This window comes from Nerophis lumbriciformis, linkage group LG23 (assembly GCF_033978685.3).
Source record: "Nerophis lumbriciformis linkage group LG23, RoL_Nlum_v2.1, whole genome shotgun sequence".
Taxonomy (NCBI): domain Eukaryota; kingdom Metazoa; phylum Chordata; class Actinopteri; order Syngnathiformes; family Syngnathidae; genus Nerophis; species Nerophis lumbriciformis.
Window position 1 is genome coordinate 645,356 of NC_084570.2, and position 26,176 is coordinate 671,531.

General features: G+C 43.9%; 1 protein-coding gene across 5 annotated transcripts in view; it reads left to right on the forward strand.

Annotated features, from left to right (window-relative positions):
* The window catches only part of LOC133622527 (nck-associated protein 5-like), a 298,294-nt gene that overhangs the window by 131,828 nt on the left and 140,290 nt on the right, over positions 1–26,176 (forward strand). For all 5 annotated transcript variants that reach the window (XM_061985349.1, XM_061985347.1, XM_061985348.1 and 2 more), the window contains one exon: positions 10,048–10,111. In XM_061985349.1, coding sequence (XP_061841333.1) covers positions 10,048–10,111 — 64 coding nt within the window. The remainder of the gene's footprint in view (positions 1–10,047; positions 10,112–26,176) is intronic.

Genomic DNA, 26,176 nt, shown 5'->3' on the forward strand with positions numbered 1-26,176 from the left:
GCCAGCCTCATAGGCGTGTACGGCGCTGACGCGTGGCTCCCGTTTGTTTCACCGCCGTCATTCAGTACTCTGTGTCGACGGCGGGAGACAGGAGGCCTCCTGCTGTGAGTGAGGCTCCCTCGTTGGTCCAAGCGCCTGATGCGCTTGGACCAACTGAGCAGTCACAGATGTGTGAACCCTGCCCCTCAGACACTTGAAACAGATGTTTCACAGTGTTTATTGTCTTCGTCGCAGACTGTTTACAATGTCAGATAGCGTGCAGCAAATGGGTTACGACTTTGTTGTTTCTCTCAGTTCAATTCATGAACCAACCGCAAAAATGTTAAAAAAAAAGTGACATATTTGCATGTCTGCTGCACAGACGGCCTCGGTCGGCTCACTGGGCCACAAGGGAAGATGTGAGAGGAATTTTGGATGGGATCTGTCAGTTACGTAAAGCAGCCAATGGCTGATTAGGTATGGAATGACCGAGCCTGAACTCTGGCCAATACGAAGGCAGTCCCACGATTTGGGCCACGGGATCGCGTGCACGTCAGAGCTCTTAACCCAGCAGGGGCACTGACACCAATACATAAATGCATGCAAACATTTGTGCATTGCTGTGTACACTACCTCTGTGACAATAGTGGGACGCTCTTTATGTATCTGCTCCTACAACCTGATGTACAATATTACACTGTGTGTATTATTATATAACAAATGCACCAATCATCGTAGGATGTTAAATCTTAACCTCTTTCTGCACAGCGGGAAGATTAAACCAGCACAAGCATGTGGCTTTCTCTCTCATTAACAGCAAATGGTGATGACAGTGATGGAAACGGTTGCAAACCTCCCACAATGCAGTTCAAAGTCCAACATCTCTGCACTCTTGCTGTGATTGGTTGTCTTCACCCTGATTGATCATGCCTCTGCATGCAGTTGGGGCTACAAATGATAATTATGAAGATGACAAAGTCGCCCACCCATATTCAACGAATTTCAAAGGCAAGGGTAACAAACTTTATGTAGTCATGATGTAAATTCATGTTTATACTTTAAATATATATTGTTGAAATTGGAGCTACTTGGTCATGCAAAGGAAAAGAGTAGACACTACTTCCATCCATCCTTCAATCTTCTTCCACTTATCCGAGGTCGGGTTCTTCTCCCCAGCCGCTTCGTCGAGCTCCTGCTAAGGGATCCCGAGGCATTCCCAGGCCAGCCGGGAGACTTAATCTTCCCAATGTGTCCTGGGTCTTCCCCTTGGTTGGACGTGCCCAAAACACCTCCCTATGGAAGCGTTCGGGTGGCATCCTGACCAGATGCCCGAACCACCTCAACTGGCTCCTCTCCATGTGGATGAGCAGGAGCTTTACTTTGAGCTCCTCCCGGATGGCAGAGCTTCTCACCCTATCTCTAAGGGAGAGCCCCGCCACCCGGTGGAGGAAACTCTTTTCGACCGCTTGTACCCGTGATCCTAGTCCGTGTCCTTTCGGTCATAACCCAAAGCTAATGACCATAGGTGAGAATGGGAACGTAGATCGACCGGTAAATTGAGAGCTTTGCCTTCCGGCTCAGCTCCTTCTTCACCACAACGGATCGATACAGCGTCCGCATTACTGAAGACGCCACACCGGTCCGCCTGTCGATCTCACGATCCACTCTTCTCTCACTCGTGAACAAGACTCCGAGGTACTTGAACTCCTCCACTTGGGGCAAGAGCTCCTCCCCAACCCGGAGATGGCACTCCACCCTTTTGCGGGCGAGAACCACAGACTCGGACTCGGAGGTGCTGATTCTCATCCCAGTCGTTTCCCACTCGGCTGCGAACTGATCCGGTGAGAGCTGAAGACACTACTTGTCAACTGTAAAACCATTAAACATATTAGTCAGACAAAAACCGTAATTACAAAATAAAAGTATTTTTCAGACACCCAGAAATATTAACACAAAACATTTTATGTAGAATAACAAACACAGAAAGCAATGCAATATACATATAAATGATACACAAAATGGATTATTGACTCACTTTTACATTTGTTCCCTGTACATTCATTGAAGACGAGTTGGCGAAGACGGTGAGGAAGAAGGACAAAGGAGAGCCACACAGACACCGCCTTTGTCATTTTCTAGAAGTTATTTGGTTCTGATTTTAATACTGTTCTTTACCTTCTTCATCAAAAAGCTGGCACTCACAACTTTGTTTGGACCCACAGTGGTTTATATGGCAGCCGTAACCCCAAAAAATCAAAACACAGAGACTGTCTGAAAGCTCTATTGGCCTAACACTCAGAGCTTGGACAGCGTTAGAGAGCCCGGTGCTTGATTGGAGGAAGAAAGGAGGCCGATACAGAATTGCTCATTGTTTTCTATGCGTTGTATATACAAATTGCAAGGGAGATCGCAAAAAGCCACATCTGCGGGCCCCTTTAAGGTTTCTCATTGTCATCCCATTGGGTTGAGTTTTTTCTTGCCCTGATGTGGGATCTGAGCCGAGGATGTCGTTGTGGCTTGTGCAGCCCTTTGGGCTATACAAATAAACTTTGATTGATTGATGAAAAATTACCGTAAATGAGATGTACAAGAAATGAGGTACCACTGTAATGTGTATGTTACCATATACTGTTTTTTGTCATTTCACAAAACAAAACATGGTTTATAGTTAAAGTTAAAGTACCACTGATAGTCACACACACACTAGGTGTGATAAAATTGCCCTCTGCATTTGACCCATCCCCTTGTTCCACCCCCTGTGAGGTGAGGGAAGCAGTGAGCAGCAGCGGGGGTCGCGCTCGGGAATCATTTTGGTGATTTAACCCCCAATTCCAACCCTTGATGCTGAGTGCCATGCAGGGAGGCAATGGGTCCCATTTTTATAGTCTTTGGTATGACTCGGCCGGGGTTTGAACTCACGACCTACTGATCTCACTGAACATGTCATAATCTGTGGTTTGGATCATGTTATTGGTTATTTTCGGTTTAAAACTGCAATAGTTCCTGTTTGCGCTCCCTTGTTTGTTTTAGTTTCCATGACGACTGATTAGTTTAGTTTATTATTTAAACCTGTTTTGCCAGTTAGTCGTCCTGTCGACATTGCTGTGTTTTGACTTTTCTTGCCCTAGTTCATGCTGTTCGATTCATGCCGTGTCCAGTAAGTATTTTTGTTTCATGTCCATAGTTCTTGCTATTTGTTTCAAGCCACAGTTTACTGAGTTTTTTCATGTTTTTAGTTTCATGGTTCATGTCCCTCGGGAAGTCCTGTGGGGAGTGCTCAGAGAGTATGGGGTATCGGACTGTCTGATTTTGGCGGTCCGCTCCCTGTATGATCAGTGTCAGAGCTTGGTCCGCATTGCTGGCAGTAAGTCGGACACGTTTCCAGTGAGGGTTGGACTCCGCCAAGGCTGCCCTTTGTCACCCATTCTGTTCATAACTTTTATGGACAGAATTTCTAGGCGCAGTCAAGGCGTTGAGGGGATCCGGTTTGGTGGCTGCAGGATTAGGTCTCTGCTATTTGCAGATGATGTGGTCCTGATGGCTTCATCTGGCCAGGATCTTCAGCTCTCGCTGGATCGGTTCGCAGCCGAGTGTGAAGCGACTGGGATGAGAATCAGCACCTCTAAGTCTGAGTCCATGGTTCTCGCCCGGAAAAGGGTGGAGTGCCATCTCCGGGTTGGGGAGGAGACCCTGCCCCAAATGGAGGAGTTCAAGTACCTCGGAGTCTTGTTCACGAGTGAGGGAAGAGTGGATCGTGAGATCGACAGGCGGATCGGTGCGGCATCTTCAGTATTGCGGACGCTGTATCGATCCGTTGTGGTGAAGAAGGAGCTGAGCCGGAAGGCAACGCTCTCAATTTACCGGTCGATCTACGTTCCCATTCTCACCTATGGTCATGAGCTTTGGGTTATGACCGAAAGGACAAGATCACAGGCTAGGATCACGGGTACAAGCGGCCGAAATGAGTTTCCTCCGCCGGGTGGCAGGGCTCTCCCTTAGAGATAGGGTGAGAAGCTCTGTCATCCGGGGGGAGCTCAAAGTAAAGCCGCTGCTCCTCCACATCGAGAGGAGCCAGATGAGGTGGTTCGGGCATCTGGTCAGGATGCCACCCGATCGCCTCCCTCGGGAGGTGTTTAGGGCACGTCCGACCGGTAGGAGGCCACGGGGAAGACCCAGGACACGTTGGGAAGACTATGTCTCCCGGCTGGCCTGGGAACGCCTCGGGATCCCCCGGGAAGAGCTGGACGAAGTGGCTGGGGAGAGGGAAGTCTGGGCTTCCCTGCTTAGGCTGCTGTCCCCGCGACCCGACCTCGGATAAGCGGAAGAAGATGGATGGATGGATGGATGGTTCATGTCCATAGTTAATGCTAAGTCTTAGCTTTTGTTTCCTGCGTTAAGCTTGTCTTCGCCTTGTGCGCCTTTTTGTTTGTACCCCTTTTATAGAGAGATTAAATAATGTTCCTACATTCAAGCCTTGTTCGGTCTAGTACGTTTGCATCCCGGGAACACAAATCTCCTCGTTATGACACAACATGTCTTATTTACTTACTTTTTTTCTTACTAACTTTCATCCATCCATTCATTTTCTACCGCTTGTCCCTTTTGGGGTCACGGGGGTGCTGGAGCCTATCTCAGCTGCATTCGGAGCGGAAGGCGGGGTACAACCTGGACAAGTCAGCACCTCCTCACAGGGCCAACACAGATAGACAGACAACATTCACACTCACATTCACACACTAGGGCCAAATTAGTGTTGCCAATTATTTTCACAACAAACATTTTGTGTAGTGCTACTGTAGACGTGTAAACTAGCTTGGGGATACTCCTTGCCGCTGCTATGTAGACAGACTGAAGCTCATGACCAGGCTGACTGAACATATTGTATCAGCGGCCTGAAGGTCCATCTGTGTTTGAGCTCTAACAGTTTCACGTTAGTGGCATTCACGTGTCCAGTATCGATGGGGATTTTCGTTATTCCTTACGCAAATTGATGCAATTAAAGGTTAAACCCAAATGCCTGTTTGCCAGTGCTTTTCTCAGGGTGTGACAGAACAATGGGCAGGTAGCATGGAACGAAACCGTGACAACGCCAAAGCGGTCTGATGCCAGGTACACCTCGTGCAACAAAAGAACAACTTTACCCAACCTTACTCAAGGGAGCAGTGTCATAGAAAGACTCACATTCGGCTTTTTAACCACTGCCAACGCCACACCTTCATGAATACATGCACAAACCCAGACACCCTTCCTTCCTGCACATTCACTCTTCTTGGGTTTGTCAGCGCCTTGCTGCTTGTCGCTAGCTTAAGTCTGGTCCCATTAGAGGGAATGCTGTTGTTTCAGTCCAGACGGTCCATTCATCCATCAGCTGCAAGTCCCCCGACCGGTTTTAAACCACAGGGTGTTTCTGCCTAAGCAGGTAAGCAGCTGGAAAACAATGATGTCATGTCAAAGCAGGCAACGGCTATCATCAGTCTGGAGTTATTCTGGGGGATGCGACTCAGGTGTCTGATGTGCATGTGTTGGCTTTGTGGAGAGGGCTTCGGTTGTGTGCACACTTATGTACACCATGGGCCCGATCTATTAGGGTTTGCGTCTATTAAAACAACTGCAAAGTTGATCTACTAAGCTTGTGCGCAGAGGATTGATGCATCTCAATGAGCAAAATAGAAACCATGATCATTAACCGTGTCTACTTTCATGTATATGCAAAATATACAGTCGTGGTAGAGAACATAATGTCATGGCTGTCTTGAGTTTCCAATCATTTCTACAACTCTTATGTTTTTGTGATAGAATGATTGGAGCACATACTTGTTGGTCACAAAAAAAAACATTAATGAAGTTTGGTTCTTTTATGAATTTCTTATGGGTCTACTGAAAATGGGTCAACAGTATACATACAGTAATGTTAATATTTGGTTACACTGCAATAAGGCGCTTTTGGTAGCCATCCACAAGCTTCTGCTTGAATTTTTGACCACTCCTCTTGACAATATTGGTGCAGTTCAGCTAAATTTGTAGGTTTTCTGACATTAACTTGTTTCTTCAGCAGGTATTTGGTAAAGGGTCATTCTAAAACTGTCATGATCTCTGGTCTGGATTATGTTTTTGTTATTTTCTGTCTGTTTTGGACTCTTTTAGTTCCTGTTTGCGCTCCCTTGTTTGTTTAGTTACCATGGCGATTAGTTTCACCTGCCTCGTGTGTTCGGGACACGCACCTGCTCTAATTAAGAGACTATTACCATATTTTTCGGACTATAAGTCGCAATTTTTTTCATAGTTTGGCCGGGAATGCGACTTATACTCAGGAGCGACTTATGTGTGAAATTATTAACACATTACCGTAAAATATCAAATAATTATTTAGCTCATTCACGTAAGAGACTAGACGTATGTAATGCTTAAACCGAAAATGAACAAAAGGGAAAGGGAAAAGGAAAAGGCAATGGCTATGCAAAGCGAAAGTACAACTGAACTGGCTACAAAGTAAACAGAAACAAAATGCTGGACGACAGCAAAAACTTACAGCGTCCACAAAGTACCGTATTTTTTGGACTATAAGTCGCAATTTTTTTTCATAGTTTGGGCGGGAATGCGACTTATACTCAGGAGCCACTTATGTGTGAAATTATGAACCCATTACCGTAAAATATCAAATAATATTATTTATCTCATTCACGTAAGAGACTAGACGTATAAGATTTCATGGGATTTAGCGATTAGGAGTGACAGATTGTTTGGTAAACGTATAGCATGTTCTATATGTTATAGTTATTTGAATGACTCTTACCATAATATGTTACGTTTACATACCAGTTGGTTATTTATGCCTCATATAACGTACACTTATTCAGCCTGTTGTTCACTATTCTTCATTTATTTTAAATTGCCTTTCAAATGTCTATTCCTGGTGTTGGCTTTTATCAAAAACATTTCCCCCAAAAAATGCGACTTATACTCCAGTGCGACTTATATATGTTTTTTTCCTTCTTTATTATGCATTATCGGCCGGAGTGACTTATACTCCAGAGCGACTTATACTCCGAAAAATACGGTATGCGTCTGGATAAAACATTCAAGTGAAGTGAGCTATATTTATATAGCGCTTTTCTCTAGTGACTCAAAGCGCTTTTACATAGTGACACCCAATATCTAAGTTACATTTAAACCAGTGTGGGTGGCACTGGGAGCAGGTGGGTAAAGTGTCTTGCCCAAGGACACAACGGCAGTGACAAGGTTGGCAAAAGCGGGGATCAAACCTGGAATCCACAAGTTGCTGGCACGGCCACTCTACCAACCGAGCTATACCGCCCACATTCTTTTGACTTGTTTACCATGTAAGCCCAAATCCAAATTGTTCTCGAGAAATGCTTTCATAAATGTATTATTCACACATCTATGTTATTTTACGTAGAAAGAATAGTTCTCCATTTTATTTATGTTATGTAATTCTGTGCTACTTAAACAGTTTCTATTCTGTGCTGTTAATACCCATCTTGACTAACTGGGTTAATAAAAGTGCCACTGACTGTTTACAGTACAGTTGTCAATCACTTCAATATCAGTGAATATCTTTATATGTATACTTTCACAGAAAAATATATCGAGATATACTGTATATATCGAATATCGAGTTTAACCCTGTAACACCCCTTGTTGTAAAATTACAACGTTACCTTTAACCATCCTAAAAAACAATCTGTTATATATTATTTATTTATTTTTACCACATTTACATAGTCATTGGGTCCTATCGTTTAGTCTCACAAGGCTATTGGATCGTACATTTGTTTATAAGTCACGCCTTCTGGCCATGAACTCACACAACCCATACTTGCCAACCCTCACGGATTTTCCGGGAGACTCCCGAAATTCAGCGCCTCTCCCGAAAACCTCCCGGGACAAATTTTCTCCCGAAAATCTCCTGAAATTCAGGCACACAATATAAACAGCGTACCTGCCCAATAATGTTATAACTGTAGAATGATCGAGGGCGAGTTCTTGGTTTCTTATGTGGGTTTATTGTTAGGCAGTTTCATTAACGTCCTCCCAGCGCGGCAACAACACACAACAACAGCAGTCACGTTTTGTCTACGGTAAAGCAGTTTGTCTGCCCTAAACAGCAATGTTGTGACACTCTTAAACAGGACAATACTGCCATCTAGTGCATTTGATGAAAGCACTTTTTGCGTGCCACACAGCAATGCATCATCAGTGAGGGCGTTCAGCATGGTTAGAAAAATAGTGACAAATAGAACAAGGATGGACAATTCGGGGCTTTGTACCGAGGATGTCGTTGTGGCTTGTGCAGCCCTTTGAGACACTTGTGATTTAGGGCTATATAAATAAACATTGATTGATTGAATTCAACCCTTAACTCAACAATGAGTAGATGAGTGTTATGTGTGTGTATTTGTGTAAATAAATGAACACTGAAATTCAAGTATTTATTTTATTTATATATATATATATATATATATATATATATATATATATATATATATATATATATATATATATATATATATATATATATATATATATATATATATATATATATATATATATATATATATGAAATACTTGACTTAGTATTCTTATATATATATATATGTATATATATATATATATATATATATATATATATGAAATACTTGACTTGGTGAATCCTAGCTGTAAATATATTCCTCCCCTCTTAACCACGCCCCCAACCACGCCCCCGCCCCGCCCCCCCACCCCCCACCTCCCGAAATCGGAGGTCTCAAGGTTGGCAAGTATGACACAACCTCTCAAGGTTTCCTTCGAACAAAATCTATTTGTTTCATTGATCTGGATTAATCAGATTCAAGTAATTAAAATGTCTTTTATATTTTTTTGTTGTTTTTATTAAAATGTCTAGAGCAGTGTTTTTCAACCACTGTGCCGCGGCACACTAGTGTGCCGTGAAATACAGTCTGGTGTGCCGTGGTAGATTATGTAATTTCACCTAATTGGGTTAAAAATATTTTTTGCACACAAGTAATTATAATCTGTAAATAATGTGGCAGAGTAACCATGTTACACTCTTCCATATCAGTAGGTGGCAGCAAGTAGCTAATTGCTTTGTAGATGTCGAGAACACGTCGTGTCATGATCACATATTGCAGACGACAGAGGGAAGCAGAGTGCAGGTAAAAAGGTATCTTATGCTTAAACCAAAAATAAACACAAGGCGAATGCCGCTAAGAAAAGGCATTGAAGCTTAGGCATGGCTATGCAGAACGAAACTAAAACTGAACTGGCTGCGAAGTAAACAAAACACAAAATGCTGGACGACAGCAAAGACTTACAGCGTGTGGAGCGGAGACGGCGTCCACAAAGTACATCCGCACATGACATGACCATCGACAATGTCCCAACAAAGAAGGAAAGCGTCCGAACAACTTAAAGAGTCTGGATTGCAAAAACAAAGCAGGTGTTGAGAATAGCGTTCAAGGAGGACATGAAACTGCAACAGGAAAATACCAACAAAACAGGAAAAAACACCAAAATAGGAGCGCAAGACAAGGACTAAAACACTACACACAGAAAAACACCAAAAAACTCAAAATAAGTCACGGCGTGATGTGACAGGTCGTGACAGTACACCTACTTTGAGACAAGAGCTATAGTGATGCATGCTTGGTTATGGTTTAAATTCATATCCAACAATTTTGAAAGATTTCTGCTTGTGGTGTGCCTCAGGATTTTTTCAATGAAAAAAATGTGCCTTGGCTCAAAAAAGGTTGAAAAACACTGGTCTAGAGCATGGACATATGTAGTTATTGTGGAACAGATGCATCAAATTTCATTTAGAGCTTGTTATATAATTGTTGCAATTATACAACACTGGGTGAATGTGGTAGTCAAATAGCTGGCTTGTTGCAGTGGGCTCAAACAGGTTGTATTCCCTCCACTACATCACTGGCTGAAGTGTCTTCTGCCACCACATTTAGTAGCTGCTGTTTCTAATCATCAATGGGTTTTTTGGGGCAGGGATTAGCACCTTTAACACACTGCTTATTTTCTCTATTCTGCTGTCTACAGGGAAAAGCTGGCCTTGGCTCGACTGCAGAGGGAAGTTGTGCGGAGCAAGAGCGAGGGAACAATGGTAAAGTACCCTGGCATGGCTCGTCTGCTTCATTTGTGCATGAACCCGCAGTGGCGGGCCGTGCGTTTCCCACCTAGGCCTTCACTGATGTCCGACTTCAAGGATTACCTCTCAAAATACCATCATTTGTGTCACCACATGACCATTGCTGGATAAATACTACCCAGAAATACATTTACTGGGCATCATTTTCTGGCGCATTTAAAAATCGATCACCCGCATCAGCAATCAAAACATATCTTATGTGGTACTGTCAGAATTAAAATTGCAAAAAAACATATTAAACGTGAAAAAATAAAGAAATAAAATATCTGAACTCACATTTCATCGCCGGGACAGCTGAGCTAGCTTCCGGGGTTGGTTGACATGGACTCACAAGATGTAGTTTCTCTTTAAATATCCTTCTTGAAAATGTCTTGTCTAATCATAAAAGATGCAGACAAGGCGTGTTGGCTGACTTCTTAAAGTTTACTCCACAGCGTGCTCGTCAAAAACATCCAGCTGTCGGCATGGCTACATTCAACGACCTTGTTCTTCACTACTGTGGCATGCTGGGTAATGGAGTTCTTATGTTACCTAGCTGATAACATCCCAATATACAGTCGTGGTCAAAAGTTGACATACACTTGTAAAGAACATCATGTCATGGCTGTCTTGAGTTTCCAGTAATTTCTACAACTCTTATTTTTTTGTGACAGAGTGATTGGAGCACATACTTGTTGGTCACAAAAAATATTCATGAAGTTTGGTTCCTTTATGAATTTATTATGGGTCTACTGAAAATGGGTCAAAAGTATACATACAGCAATGTTAATATTTGCTTACATGTCCCTTGGCAAGTTTACCTGCAATAAGTCGCCACAAGTTTCTGGTTGAATTTTTGACCACTCCCCTTGACAAAATTGGTGCAGTTCAGCTAAATTTGTTGGTTTTCCGACATGGACTTGTTTCTTCAGCATTGTCCACACGTTTAAGTCAGGACTTTGGGAAGGCCATTCTAAAACCTTCATTCTAGCCTGATTTAGCCATTCCTTTACCACTTTTGACGTATGTTTGGGGTCATTGTCCTGTTGGAACACCCAACTGATGATTTTAGGTTGTCCTGGAGAATTTGGAGGTAATCCTCCTTTTTCATTGTCCCATTTACTCTCTGTAAAGCAGCAGTTCCATTGGCAGCAAAACAGGCCCAGAGCATAATACTACCACCACCATGCTTGACAGTAGGATTGGTGTTCCTGGGATTAAAGGCCTCACCTTTTCTCCTCCAAACATATAGCTGGGTATTGTGGCCAAACAGCTAAATTTGTGTTTCATCTGACCACAGAACTTTCCTCCAGAAGTAGGGATGTCGGATAATATCGGACTGCCGATATTATCGGCCGATAAATGCTTTAAAATGTAATATCGGAAATGATCGGTATCGGTTTCAAAAAGTAAAATGTATGACTTTTTAAAACGCCGCTGTGTACACGGACGTAGGGAGAAGTACAGAGCGCCAATAAACCTTAAAGGCACTGCCTTTGCGTGCCGGCCCAGTCACATAATATCTGCAGCTTTTCACACACACACAAGTGAATTCCAAGCATATTTGGTCAATAGCCATACAGGTCACACTGAGGGTGGCCGTATAAACAACTTTAACACTGTTACAAATATGCGCCACACTGTGAACCCACACCAAACAAGAATGACAAACACATTTCGGGAGAACATCCGCACCGTAACACAACATAAACACAGCAGAACAAATACCCAGAACCCCTTGCAGCACTAACTCTTCCGGGACGCTACAATATACACCCCCCGCTAGCCCCTAACCCCCCTCCACCTCAACCTCCTCATGCTGTCTCAGGGAGAGCATGTCCCAAATTCCAAGCTGCTGTTTTGAGGCATGTTAAAAAAAAGAATGCACTTTGTGACTTCAATAATAAAAAAGGCAGTGCCATGTTGGCACTTTTTTCCATAACTTGAGTTGATTTATTTTGGAAAACCTTGTTACATTGTTTAATGCATCCAGCGGGGCATCACAACAGAATTAGGCATAATAATGTGTTCATTCCACCACTGTATATATCGGTATCGGTTGATATCGGTATCCGTACTTGCCAACCTTGAGACCTCCGATTTCGGGAGGTGGGGGGTGGGGGCGTGGTCGGGGGTGGGGCGGGGCGTGATTGGGGGCGTGGTTAAGAGGGGAGGAGTATATTGACAGCTAGAATTCACCAAGTCAAGAATTTCATATATATATATATATACATATATATATATATATATATACATATATATATATATCCTGAAAATATGCAAACAAAACTGTGTTTAGATAATTGATACTTCAAACTTGCATAAATAAATATTAAGGACAATAACATAACTTGGCTTCTGAGAGTTTCAAAATGTAATGAATAAAATGCTAAAGTTGTTGATAAACAAGCAATTATTTTAATAATTAAATATGGTCATTTTAAATGAATTATTATGATGATTTAAAATCAATTATTTCAAATATTTTTATTTTAATGTATAATTCTATTGCTGGATGTAATAAGGAGTCAGGAAAAAATACAAATAAAAATACAATTAATTTTGATGTTTTTAGCAAAATATAGTAAAACATTTTTTTTTTTTTTTTTTTTTAATTAATAAATATATTTATTTTTAGGTAAGATAAACATAATAATACAATTTATCTCTAGTCTGGATGATTTAGTTCTTGTCACCCTGTTGTCCTCCCGTCATGAAAAAAGGCTGTCCTCACTCAGGTCCGCATGGAGCTGGAGGGGGCGTGGCTTCCAGCTCCGGCTGAAAATCGGGAGATTTTCGGGAGAATATTTGTCCCGGGAGGTTTTCGGGAGAGGCGCTGAATTTCGGGAGTCTCCCGGAAAATTCGGGAGGGTTGGCAAGTATGTCGGTATCGCTAATTAAGCGTTGGACATCGGATATCGGCAAAAAAGCAATTATCGGACATCTCTATCCATGTGATGTCAGATGAAACAAAAATGTAGGCTCTTTATTACTTTCATCTTTAACTATGATCATGATTTCTGGTTATGTTAGGCCACGCCCACAAGTCCTTCACATGATACAACCTCATCTTGTAGAAGACAATTATGGAAATTAAATGGCCTACAAAAAGGTAACAGACAGACGTCCTAATGTTCAGCGAGGCTTCACCGGGCATATGGGGAGGTCACAAGGTGAAACTCTGACCCGTGTGATGCTGCGGCGCCCAGCTGATCGCTCTGACAGCCGCCTGCCTCCGATTCTGTGTGTGGTTCTCTCCCTGAGGGAGAAACCTTTTTTTTTTTTTCCTCTTATTCTTGCCTCGCCTCTCGGTCACGGAGGTCAGAGCTCAGGCACACAAAACCCGAGTATTACTGAAATGCACTACAGCATATTGTTGCTGCCACGGAGGGTCGAGTCCGCATGTGAATCGGTGAACGTGCACCCAAGCAAAAACTGAGTCGCATTAGCTCATCTTTCCACAATCCCCTCATCCCGTACCTCCGTCTCACCCTTCAATGCCGCGCCGCTCAAGCGTACGCACGGCCATTAGAGTCACATGAACCGTTCACACTGGCTCTTTTTTGCCTCGGCCTGAAGTCAGAATGTGACACGGTTACTTGTCCTTCTTAATTTGTTGCCCCCCCCCCCCTCGTCACAGCCGCCACTTCCTCGCCGCGTACGTGCACACACTTCAAATGTGCACACACTGCGATTCTTTGTGCCCCTATCTGTGTCAGCGCCTCCTCTCGTAACACTAACCTCGCCAACCTCCGCCAAGAAAAACATATCATACTGAAACTCCCACAGAGGAGCAGCTCTCACTCAAGCGGGTGCATGACATGCTAAGTGTGTCTTTGGACCAGTGTGTGTAGAGATGCGTGGATAGGCAATTATTTCATCCGCAACCGCATCACAAAAGTCGTCAACCATCCGCCATCCAGCCGAACTAACATTTAATCAAAACCGCACCCGCCCGCCATCCGCCACCCGCCCGTTGTTATATATCTAATATAGACGATGCAAGGCATTAGTGAGGTTATAAAGCTTTTGCCTGTTAAAGAAAGCAGACCGATCTAATGTAGCAGAGACATTCAATGCGTGCCACGCTGTCACGGCCCAGACGCACACCAGTGCGCAATCATCTGGGAGCCACGCTGAGCGCACCTCCAAGCGCGCTCGCGCCACTCAAACTGCTGCAGGCAGCTGCGTTCTATCTTGTTTTAACATCCTGTGGCACTCTTCTGCGATCACGGCGGACGAAACTGCTCATGCTCAGGGCGTTTGTGGAGGTTCGGGGTTTTGCACAAATGTGATGCACCATGTTAGATGTCCCGGTTTTGTGACTGTCGTAGACATAAACAGCGTCGCAGCTCTTGCAAATCACGTAGCCAGCATTACTATCATCCTGATTTACAACCTCATAAAAACGAGTCCACGCTGAACTTTTCTGGCCTTTTTTTCCCCTGGTCTTTAGTATTCCCTTTTTTAGTTTGTCGCATACCACATTTGCTGCCGGCGTTGCCATCTCTTTTTTTTTTCTTCTTCTATTGTGGCGTGCTGCAGGTGCCTGATGATAAATAATTGCCTGTTTCAAAGAGTGCTGCTCGTTTTTCGTATGTGGGTAACAACATTAACTATGTATATATATTTCCCAATTGGTTTAACTGCCACCCGCCTGAATCTATTTAAAATCTAATTTTTTTTTTTTTTCAACCGCCTGACCCGACCCGCGGATAAAATCTAATTTTTTTTTATTTCAACCGCCCGACCCGCGGATAATCCGCGGACTCCGCGGTTGTGTCCGCAAACCGCGCATCTCTAGTGTGTGTGTGCGGGTGTTGTTGGGTGTGCACGTAGTGGCGGGCGAGGGATGAGTTATCTGTGCCAGACAGGAGGAGGTGGGGGTGTATCACTAAGCTCCATTTGAAATTGGGATTATCCCAGTTGGAGTCCCCTCACACTCCCTTTCTTGTCTTTTCTCTGGCATTCCTGGGAGGCGTCGCCGCTCCTCGCTGGAAAGGAGAGGAGCTGCATGGAGGAGATAATAACTTGTCAAAATGCTGCCTGGTTAGTGAGCCAACAGTGACTTCCACGCCTTCCCCCAACACCCATCTCTCTAAACAGAGGAGATTAAGCCAGAAGAGGAGGTGTGATACAGGTCCAACCGGGACCGGCGATGTTTGCACCGTCAGCAGACCCTCCGGGATTTTGCATGGTTGGAGCAAAGCCTAAAACGTCTGATTTTCACAACAACTTTTGAAGAAAGTTGCGGCAAAACCTGCAAGGGCATAAGGCTTATCCATTTATCCATCCATTTTTCTACCGCTTGTCCCTTTCGGGGTTTGCGGGGGGTGCTTCTAAAAGTTTTTAACGATATCCTCCTGTCAACTGATTCTGGTAAATATGTTGTCCTGGTGCTTTTAGATCTGTCTGCTGCGTTCGACACCGTCGACCACGACTCCTTAATCACTGGTCTTGAGAACTGTGTGGGCCTCAACTGGTTCCGGTCGTACCTATCCGACAGGAGTTTTTGTGTGAAAGTAGACAGTTTTATGTCTTCCACAGCTCCTTTCAATCAATCAATCAATCAATGTTTATTTATATAGCCCTAAATCACAAGTGTCTCAAAGGGCTGCACAAGCCACAACGACATCCTCGGTACAGAGCCCACATAAGGGCAAGGAAAAACTCACCCCAGTGGGACGTCGATGTGAATGACTATGAGAAACCTTGGAGAGGACCGCATATGTGGGTAACCCCCCCCCCCTCTAGGGGAGACCGAAAGCAATGGATGTCGAGTGGGTCTGACATAATATTGTGAGAGTCCAGTCCATAGTGGATCCAACATAATAGTAAGAGTCCAGTCCATAGTGGGGCCAGCAGGACACCATCCCGAGCGGAGACGGGTCAGCAGCGCAGAGATGTTCCCAGTCGATGCACAGGCGAGCGGTCCACCCCGGGTCCCGACTCTGGACAGCCAGCACTTCATCCATGGCCACCGGACCTGTGCCCCCCCCTCCACAAGGAATAGGGGAGCAGAGGAGAAAAGAAAAGAAACGGCAGATCAACTGGTCTAACAGGGGGGCTATTTAAAGGCTAGAGTATACAAATGAGTTTTAAGATGGGACTTAAATGCTTCTACTGAGGTAGCATCTCTAATTGTTACCGGGAGGGCATTCCATAGTACTGGAGCCCCAATAGAAAATGCTCTATAGCCCGCAGACTTTTTTTGGGCTCTGGGAATCACTAATAAGCCGGAGTTCTTTGAACGCAGATTTCTTGCCGGGACATATGGTACAATGCAATCGACAAGATAGGACGGAGCTAGACCGTGTAGTATTTTATACGTAAGTAGTAAAACCTTAAAGTCACATCTTAAGTGCACAGGAAGCCAGTGCAGGTGAGCCAGTATAGGCGTAATATGATCAAACTTTCTTGTTCTTGTCAAAAGTCTAGCAGCCGCATTTTGTACCAATTGTAGTCTTTTAATGCTAGACATAGGGAGACCCGAAAATAATACGTTACAGTAATCGAGACGAGACGTAACGAACGCATGAATAATGATCTCAGCGTCGCTAGTGGATAAAATAGAACGGATTTTAGCGATATTACGGAGATGAAAGAAGGCCGTTTTAGTGACACTCTTGATGTGTGACTCAAAGGAGAGAGTTGGGTCGAAAATAATACCCAGATTCTTTACTGATTCGCCTTGTGTAATTGTTTGGTTGTCAATTGTTAAGGTGGTATTATTAAATAAATGTCGGTGTTTAGCAGGACCGATAATCAGCACACACATGGGGTCCCCCAGGGCTCAATCCTTGCCCCAATTTTATTTGCGCTTTACCTTCTCCCCCTTGGTTCTATTTTTAGGAAGTACAGTATTGCTTTTCATTTTTATGCCGATGATTGCCAGATTTATTTTCCCATGGCACAAAATAACACGGTTCAACGTCTTATTGACTGCCTGCACGACATCAAAGTCTGGCTTTCAGCTAACTTCCTGAGCCTAAATGAAGACAAAACAGAAGTTATGTTGTTCGGTCCAAGTCGCTCTCCCTCCCCCAACGTTGACCTCGGCACTCTGACCCCGTATCTCAGCGACTGTGTCACAAACCTGGGGGCAAAGTTCGACTCAGATTTTAAATTCGAAAAACAAATCAGCAGCGTCGTTCAAAAAAGCTTTTATCAATTACGCCAAATAGCGCAAGTGAAACCGCTTCTATCAGGACATGATCTTGAGAAATTAATCCACGCTTTTATCTCGACTCGTCTTGATTATTGTAATGCCCTGTATGTTGGCATTAGCCAGGCCTGCAGCTCGTGCAGAACTCTGCTGCTCGTCTGCTAACACAGACCCGCAGACGTGAGCACATCACCCCTATATTAGCGTCCCTTCACTGGCTCACTGTGCGTTATCGAATCAATTTTAAACTCCTTTTATTTGTTTTTAAATGTCTAAACAACCTCGCGCCAACCTATCTCTCCGACCTCCTTCAGCCTTACTGCCCCACCCGATCCTTAAGATCAGCCGATCAGCTGCTGTTGACGGTCCCTGACACAAGGCTGAAGCTTAAAGGTGACAGAGCTTTCGCCGTTGCTGCTCCCAAGCTCTGGAACGACCTACCCCTGAGTGTTAGACAAGCCTCCTCTCTTCCTGTTTTTAAATCTCTCTTAAAAACATACTTTTATTCCATGGCTTTTAACACTGAGTGATATCCATCCTGCAATGGCGCCCCATAATACACCTGCTGTGAACCTCTTTTTATGTTTTTATGTTTTTATTTATTCTATTTTATTTATTTATTTTTTTATCGTGTTCTGTTTGTGTTGTGTTGTGTTTGCTCGGTACTCGTTTTATCTTTTAACCTGCCCATTGTACAGCACTTTGGCTACCCCTGTGGTAAATTTTAAATGTGCTTTATAAATAAAGTTGATTTGATTTGATTTGATCTCAGCTGCATTTGGGCAGAAGGTGGGCTACACCCATACTTGCCAACCTTGAGACCTCCGAATTCGGGAGATTGGGGGTTGGGGGTGGGCTGGGCCGGGGGTGGGGTTAAGGGGGAGGAGTATATTTATAGCTAGAATTCACTGAAATTCAAGTATTTCTTATATATATATATATATATGTATATATATATATATATATATATATATATATATATATATATATATATATATATATATATATATATATATATATATACTGTATATATATAAATAAAATAATATATATATATATATACTATATATATATGTATTTTATTATATATATATATATATATATATATATATATATATATAAATAAATATTTCAGTGTTCATTTATTTACACATATATACACACCTAACACTCCTCTACTCATTGTTGTATTTGAAAGTGCAATGCTTTGCAGTCAGTAGCACAGCCTTTGAAGGAGCATAGGTATGGGCAGTGTAATATTCTGGGTTGGAGTCAATAACCAGGCGAGGTGATGAAGTTACGTCTCTTTACTTCATACGTCAGAACCGACTCCCACACTTGCCGTCAGGGTGGGCAATACAACGTAAACCGTTGGCCAACCAAAAAGTAACCACATAATACTATAGACAACATTCACCAGGAGATGGCAACAAACAACTTAGTTCACTCTATTACAGGCAGCATCTGTGAAATTTAATTTGCAGGAAAGGAGTGAGTTTAGGGTTGAATTGTCCATCCTCGTTCTATTCTCTGTCACTCGTCGTCGCCATGAATTTATTGTTCTTAACGGAAAGGCAACAAGGCAACCGCTTGTTACTCTCGGGGTCTCCTAGCCGCTCAGGCAAATCATATTGTCTAAAAATGCATTTTTCTATGGATAACATGACATCATCGCGCCAAGTGCGTGCTCTTTCAGTCAATTAGTGCGCATATATACAGCCCGGCACCCTGGCCAAATTTTTTTTAATTGTAATTTTGAAGAATTTATCTGAATGTGCATGAACTATTTCTGTTCAAAATTATTAGAAATGTCACATGTTAAATGTTTAAATATTAACTGTCAGTTTACTGAACTGTGCCAACTTTACTACTATATGAGTATGTATTTTCTATTGTTTCATTGAAAATAAAACAGCAAAGTCCATTTGGCTGTCATCTGTTTTAATTATGAGACACAATAGTGTCAAAATCATGATTTTTTATTTCATGCTTGAAATAAGAAATTATTACTTTAAAAAAGTAGTTTTATACTTGTGAGTGTTGATGACACAGCTTTGCAACAGTTGCTATTCTAGTTTCAAGCATGTTTTACTCAATATAGGTCATCAAATCTCAGCAACAAGCTGTAATATCTTACTGAGATCATTTAGGACCAAAGCACTTAAAACAAGTAAAACACTCTAACATAAAATCTGCTTAGTCAGAAGAATTATCTTATCAGACAGAAAATAAGCAAATATCACTCTTATTTGAGATATTTAATCTTACTTAGATTTCAGTTTTTGCAGTGTAGTTATGTACTGTAAAAAAAAACTGACCGTAGCTTTTTACGGTAAAAAACCCCCAAAACTGGCCGTTCAGTAATAATCAATTTACAGTAATTTGGTGTAAAAAAAATAATGTAATTTACAGTAAAATTCTGGTGACTGAGCTGCCAGTTTTTTATTTTATTTTACTGTAAACTTCATAGAACTTATTTTTACAAGCTAACTTGTTGGCATCTACTGAAGCTGATGGTCTCCACCACCTTCTACTTATTTATGGCGGTATGAGGCTAAATTCCTCACTCGTGGTGCGGTTGCACAGTAAAAAATAACTTTGGCTGGCGGACCATTGGCACATTTTCTCTTTGGCTCTTGGACGCAGAAAGTTTGGGCACCCCTGCGCTAAACCGCAGTAAATTCACATTCTCTAAACACGTTGTCAGATTTTTATGCTTTATAGAAGAAACAAAAACCCACCAAATGTTGCCTTATTGTCCACTGTCTGCTTTGTCATCCACAAGTTGCAGACAATCTCCGTGAATGTTTCACGGTTCAAAAGTGTTTGTTCATTGTAAGTTTTCACCTCTGTTCCAACACATTACATGTAGTTTACCTCTTCTTTTGTTAAGAACATTGGAGAACTGCTCAGTAATGATGATTTTTGTTTGTAAATAAGAGATAATGAGCGATTATTATCACACGTCCACATCTCTTATCTGTGTAAACAAGGAAGTGAGGACGTGGGTGTGTTGTTAAATGTTTAAATGCTACAGTTATCCTTTGTTTATCACTGGTTCCAGACATGACTGCGTTAAATGAATTTCTGCAAGGTAGAAATCCTTAATTATAAAACCAGTACATTCATACTGTAGTTATGAACATACAAACATGTTTATCCATCCATCCAGCCATCTTCCGCTTATCCGAGGTGGAGCCCAGACTTCCCTCTCCCCAGCCACTTCGTCGAGCTCCTCCTGGGGGATCCCGAAGCGTTCCCAGGCCAGCCGGGAGACACAGTCTTCCCAACGTGTCCTGGGCCTTCCCCGTGGCCTCCTACCGGTCGGACATGCCCTAAACACCTCCCTAGAGAGGCGTTCAGTGGCATCCTGACCAGATGCCCGAACCACCTCATCTGGCTCCTCTCCATGTGGAGGAGCAGCGGCTTTACTTTGAGCTCCTCCCGGATGGCAGAGCTTCTTACCCTATCTCTAAGGGAGAGCCCCGCCACCCGGCGGAGGAAACTCATTTTGGCCGCTTGTACCAGTGATCTTGTCCTTTCGGTCATAACCCAAAGTTCATGACCATAGGTGAGGATGGGAACATAGCTCGACCGGTAAATTGCGAGCTTTGCCTTCCGGCTCAGCTCCTTCTTCACCACAACGGATCGATACAGCGTCCGCATTACTGAAGACGCCGCACCATCTGTCTGCCTGTCAATCTCACGATCCACTCTTCCCTCACTTGTGAACAAGACTCCGAGGTACTTGAACTCCTCCTCATAGGGAGGCGTTCGGGTGGCATCCTGACCAGATGCCCAAACCACCTCATCTGGCTCCTCTCCATGTGGAGGAGCAGCAGCTTTACTTTGAGCTCCTCCCGAATAGCAGAGCTTCTCACCCTATCTCTAATGGAGAGACCCGCCACCCGTTGGAGGAAACTCATTTCGGCCGCTTGTACCGGTGATCTTGTCCTTTCGGTCATAACCCAAAGCTCATGACCATAGCTGAGGATGGGAACGTAGCTCGACCGGTAAATTGCGAGCTTTGCTTTCCGGCTCAGCTCCTTCTTCACCACAACGGATCGATACAGCATCCGCATTACTGAAGACGCCGCACCATCTGTCTGCCTGTTGATCTAACGATCCACTCTTCCCTCACTTGTGAACAAGACTCCGAGGTACTTGAACTCCTCCTCATAGGGAGGCGTTCGGGTGGCATCCTGACCAGATGCCCAAACCACCTCATCTGGCTCCTCTCCATGTGGAGGAGCAGCAGCTTTACTTTGAGCTCCTCCCGAATGGCAGAGCTTCTCACCCTATCTCTAAGGGAGAGACCCGCCACCCATTGAAGGAAACTCATTTCGGCCGCTTGTACCCGTGATCTTGTCCTTTCGGTCATAACCCAAAGCTCATGCACCATAGAGGAGGATGGGAATGTAGATCGACCGGTAAATTGAGAGCTTTGCCTTCCAGCTCAGCTCCTTCTTCACCACAACGGATCGATACAGCGTCCGCATTACTGAAGACGCCGCACCGATCCACCTGTCGATCTCACGATCCACTCCTCCCTCACTCGTAAACAAGACTCCGAGGTACTTGAACTCCTCCACATGAAAAAACATGTTTACTAACTTCTAAATAAAATTATGACTGCCTCCTTGGCATAAAATACCACCCTTTAGTCATCTTTGTAATCTTTTAATTTAATATAGTAATGCTGGCTGAGGCTGAGCCAATCAGTGGCCACAACACCGAACAGCGAGCACTGGTTGGTTTGGTCTCCTCTAGTGGCCAGTACTACTGTAGTATTGAAATGTTGAATTTATTCAGCCATTTTTATGCTTATAAATGCTGTAGAAGGATGTGAAGCCGCAAAATTTGAAACACGATGTGGCAAGGGACAAAAGGACAGTACCCGGAAGGCTTGGCGCTGTAGACGGGAACCAGAAGACGGTCTGAGCTATGATTAAATATGAAAGAACATTAAATCCATCCATCCATTTTCTACCGATTGTCCCTTTTCTGGGTCGCGGGGGGGCTGAAGTTTATCCCAGCTGCGTAGAGTTGAGATGTCGTTGCATGCTTCTGTTCCTGGTTTGTCGACAAGATACGTTTTTACTAGACATTTGATCGCTGCTGAGGGACTAATTCGATCGAGGAAATTTGATAAGATTGGAATGGATAAAGCTGTACTGTAGTTTGTAGGGATTGTTCGAATTCCCAGAATTACAATGGCCGCAACATTGCAAATTTCCATAGGCTCAGCTTTAGCGAGGTACCACACAGGTTTGTAGAACTGTCTTGAGCACAGAAACACAACCCGAGCAGCATTGACGACAGTGTTTATTATTATTATTTTATCAAGTATGTGTTTTAATTGGAGCTCCTGCTGAGAAACACAACCGACTACACCCTTTTACGAGGCTTCTGGTTATGGATCATTTGGGAGGTTCTGTTGGAATTTCACATCGTCCAATTGTAAAACAAGACAACCAGAAATGTTTGACAGAGGTCATGGTTGCTCCTGTAAATTCTCCTTCCAACAGACCTCATGTGTCCCAAGTCAAATCACTCATTCATGGGCTCATTGCCTCTCTAGGTTTCCTCTGGAATTCTTTTCAGCCCGGCCCAAAGGTGTGGTGCAGGGCTGGGTCTCAGTCGTTTGATGCCACAGTCTCAGTCTTTTTTGGGGGTGGGGGGTGGCAGGATGTGGGGTTTCCTGTCCGCCTCAAAACACACGTCCACATGTAGACTCGTAAAGAGAGCGTCGCAGAGGGGGTGGGGTTCCCCATTGAAGAGGCATTTGGACTGTTAGCTAAGATTATGGCCGCTGGAAACGGCTGTGTAAACAACAAGCGAAAATAAACCATCTCACCTTCAGCAGATTTATTTTTCTTCGGGGTCTGTGGACACTCGCTGATACCTGAGCCAAGAAGAGAAAGCAGACTCACAGGAGTGCTTCTGTCATGCTTCAGGCTGCGCTTGACTGGATGTCAACAATAAAAGGGCGTAACAGGGAACGTAAAAGTGAGAAAAGGACGTGAACACATTTTTGCTGTTATAGAGTGAAGGGTCGAGTTGACGAACAGTAGATTGGAGATGTGCTGCATTTGAAGATGTTAAGATTCATAATATAGGTTTACAACATGAAAGCTGAGTTAACATGAACATGAATGTTTTGATTAGGCCACCGTTCAGTATCGACTGATTTTCATGAAAATGTATGTGATCACCATTTCTGATTGATGCCTTTTAACCAACACCGATCCCCTCTGGCTGACACTGTATTTAGTTGCGGTTCCCCAGCTGACAAGCTAGCAGCTAATTGTACAATTATGGATGGATAAATTAATTAATAACAGCCAGAAGTACCCAATTTGAAACAGAGGGTGAATCTATCCATAAGTCGGTGGTGCCAATACATAGAGTAGTATCAGTATATGATCGAGACTAAAGTGATGAGTTCAATATTCTTATTTTCCGAAAATAATTTTTGTGTTATTTTTGTTAATGTTTACAAAACCGAGGTATAATTTAATTTACACAGGAGGACTTTGAGGGCAAAACCCAAAGCGGTTCAATGAGTAGCAGATAGTACTTTTGTTTAGTAATTCTGTACTATTTACTTTTTTCTCAAACGAGTGTATGTCATAAAAGAAAATAAGTTTAAACAGTGTTGATATTGTTATACTTATACCTACAAGGTACTCAAAGCGATTTTACACTATTTCCACATTCACCCATTCACACACACATTCACACACTGATGGCGGGAGCTGCCATGCGAGGGGCTAACCACGACCCATCAGGAGCAAGGGTGAAGTGTCTTGCTCAAGGACACAACGGACGTGACTAGGTTGTTAGAAGCTGGGGATCGAACCAGGAACCCTCAGGTTGCTGGCACGGACAGTCTCCCAACGGCTCCACCCCGTCAATAGCACATGTTGCCGGCTTGCCTACATGCAACCCTCTGCTAACCTTCCAATGGACTGGACTCTCACACTATCATGAATAATTCAGTGACTGTACCCACTTGGCATCCATTACATCCCCACATCTGCGGCCCCTTCCCAAGGTTTCTTCTTTTTACCATCCATCCATCCATCCATCCATCCATCCATCCATCCATCTTCTTCCGCTTATCCGAGGTCGGGTCGCGGGGGCAGCAGCCTAAGCAGAGAAGCCCAGACTTCCCTCTCCCCAGCCACTTCGTCCAGCTCTTCCTGTGGGACCCCGAGGTGTTCCCAGGCCAGCCGGGAGACATAGTCTTCCCAACGTGTTCTGGGTCTTCCCCGCGGCCTCCTACCGGTCAGACGTGCCCTAAACACCTCCCTAGGGAGGTGTTCGGGTGGCATCCTGACCAGATGTCTGAACCACCTCATCTGGCTCCTCTCGATGTGTAGGAGCAGCGGCTTTACTTTGAGCTCCCCCCGGATGGCAGAGCTTCTCACCCTATCTCTAAGGGAGAGCCCCGCCACCCGGCGGAGGAAACTCATTTCGGCCGCTTGTACCCGTGATCTTGTCCTTTCGGTCATAACCCAAAGCTCATGACCATAGGTGAGGATGGGAACGTAGATCGACCAGTAAATTGAGAGCTTTGCCTTCCGGCTCAGCTCCTTCTTCACCACAACGGATCGATACAGCGTCCGCAGTACTGAAGACGCCGCACCGATCCGCCTGTCGATCTCACGATCCACTCTTCCCTCACTCGTAAACAAGACTCCGAGGTACTTGAACTCCTCCACTTGGGGCAAGATCTCCTCCCCAACCCGGAGATGGCACTCCACCCTTTTCCGGGCGAGAACCATGGACTCGAACTTGGAGGTGCTGATTCTCATCTTCTTTTTATCATTTCGGATTTTTGAGTTTTTCCTTGCTTGGGTTCAGATCAGGGGATGTTGTTTTGGCTTGTGCAGCCCTTCGAGTTACTTGGGATTGACATTGAGCACTCACCATTAATACATGTATTAAATTTACATTTAATACATGTGATTTGTATCGGTATTGGTATCCGGCGATCTTACCGATTGGAATGGGCAACAAAAAACTTTGATCGGAACATCCCCAGTTTTAATGTGTTTTGGTCCTTTGTCCACTTGGAAACAAAACATTTGTGTTCTTAAAAACAGTTGGTGGACTCGGGGACAGAGATTTATTTTTTTCAACAATACAGATTTGAATGAATATTTTTGGAGACAGTGAGTAAAATGAACACAGATTCACCCCCAAGTAATTAAAGAATCAGAATCAGAAATACTTTAATAATCCCCGAGGGGAAATTAAGATTTTCAGCACAATCCCATTCAAGAGCAGACAAACATTACAGGGAGACAGAACAGGATCGCTGACGGGTCTGCCAACTTCCGGCGTCCCTTACAAAAAAGGTGAGAAACAGGTAAACGCTGGGGGGTATTCAGTCTAAGCCTGGGCCCCTGGAGAGGGTGGGTCCAGACTAACAAACTCATAGCCGTAGCACACATAAACATGTGTGTGAGGGAAACATCAAAGAACATTAAAGACATTAAAAGAGCAGAGCTGATGCAACCATCCACTTCTACACACAGCCACAAAAGTAAAACCACAACAAAAAAACAAAAACATATACACTGCGGTGGCTTCTGCGGTGTTCCACGGCATCGTCAGCTGGGGTGGAGGGGAGCATGGCCAGAGACAGGAGCAGACCCATCAAAGCAACCAAGAGAGCCGACTCCACCCTTGACCGCCCACTAACTCTCGGCCAGTGTCCAGTCCGCATGGATGAGCAAGGATACGTCCCAGCAGACCGAGGTGTCCGATACCTGCTCATTCAGCCAATACACTGTGAAGCTTGTCCGCAGCCCTGTCTCTTCATCCGCATCCCCTCCAGTCTCTCCAAACGGACTCTGGTGTGGCAG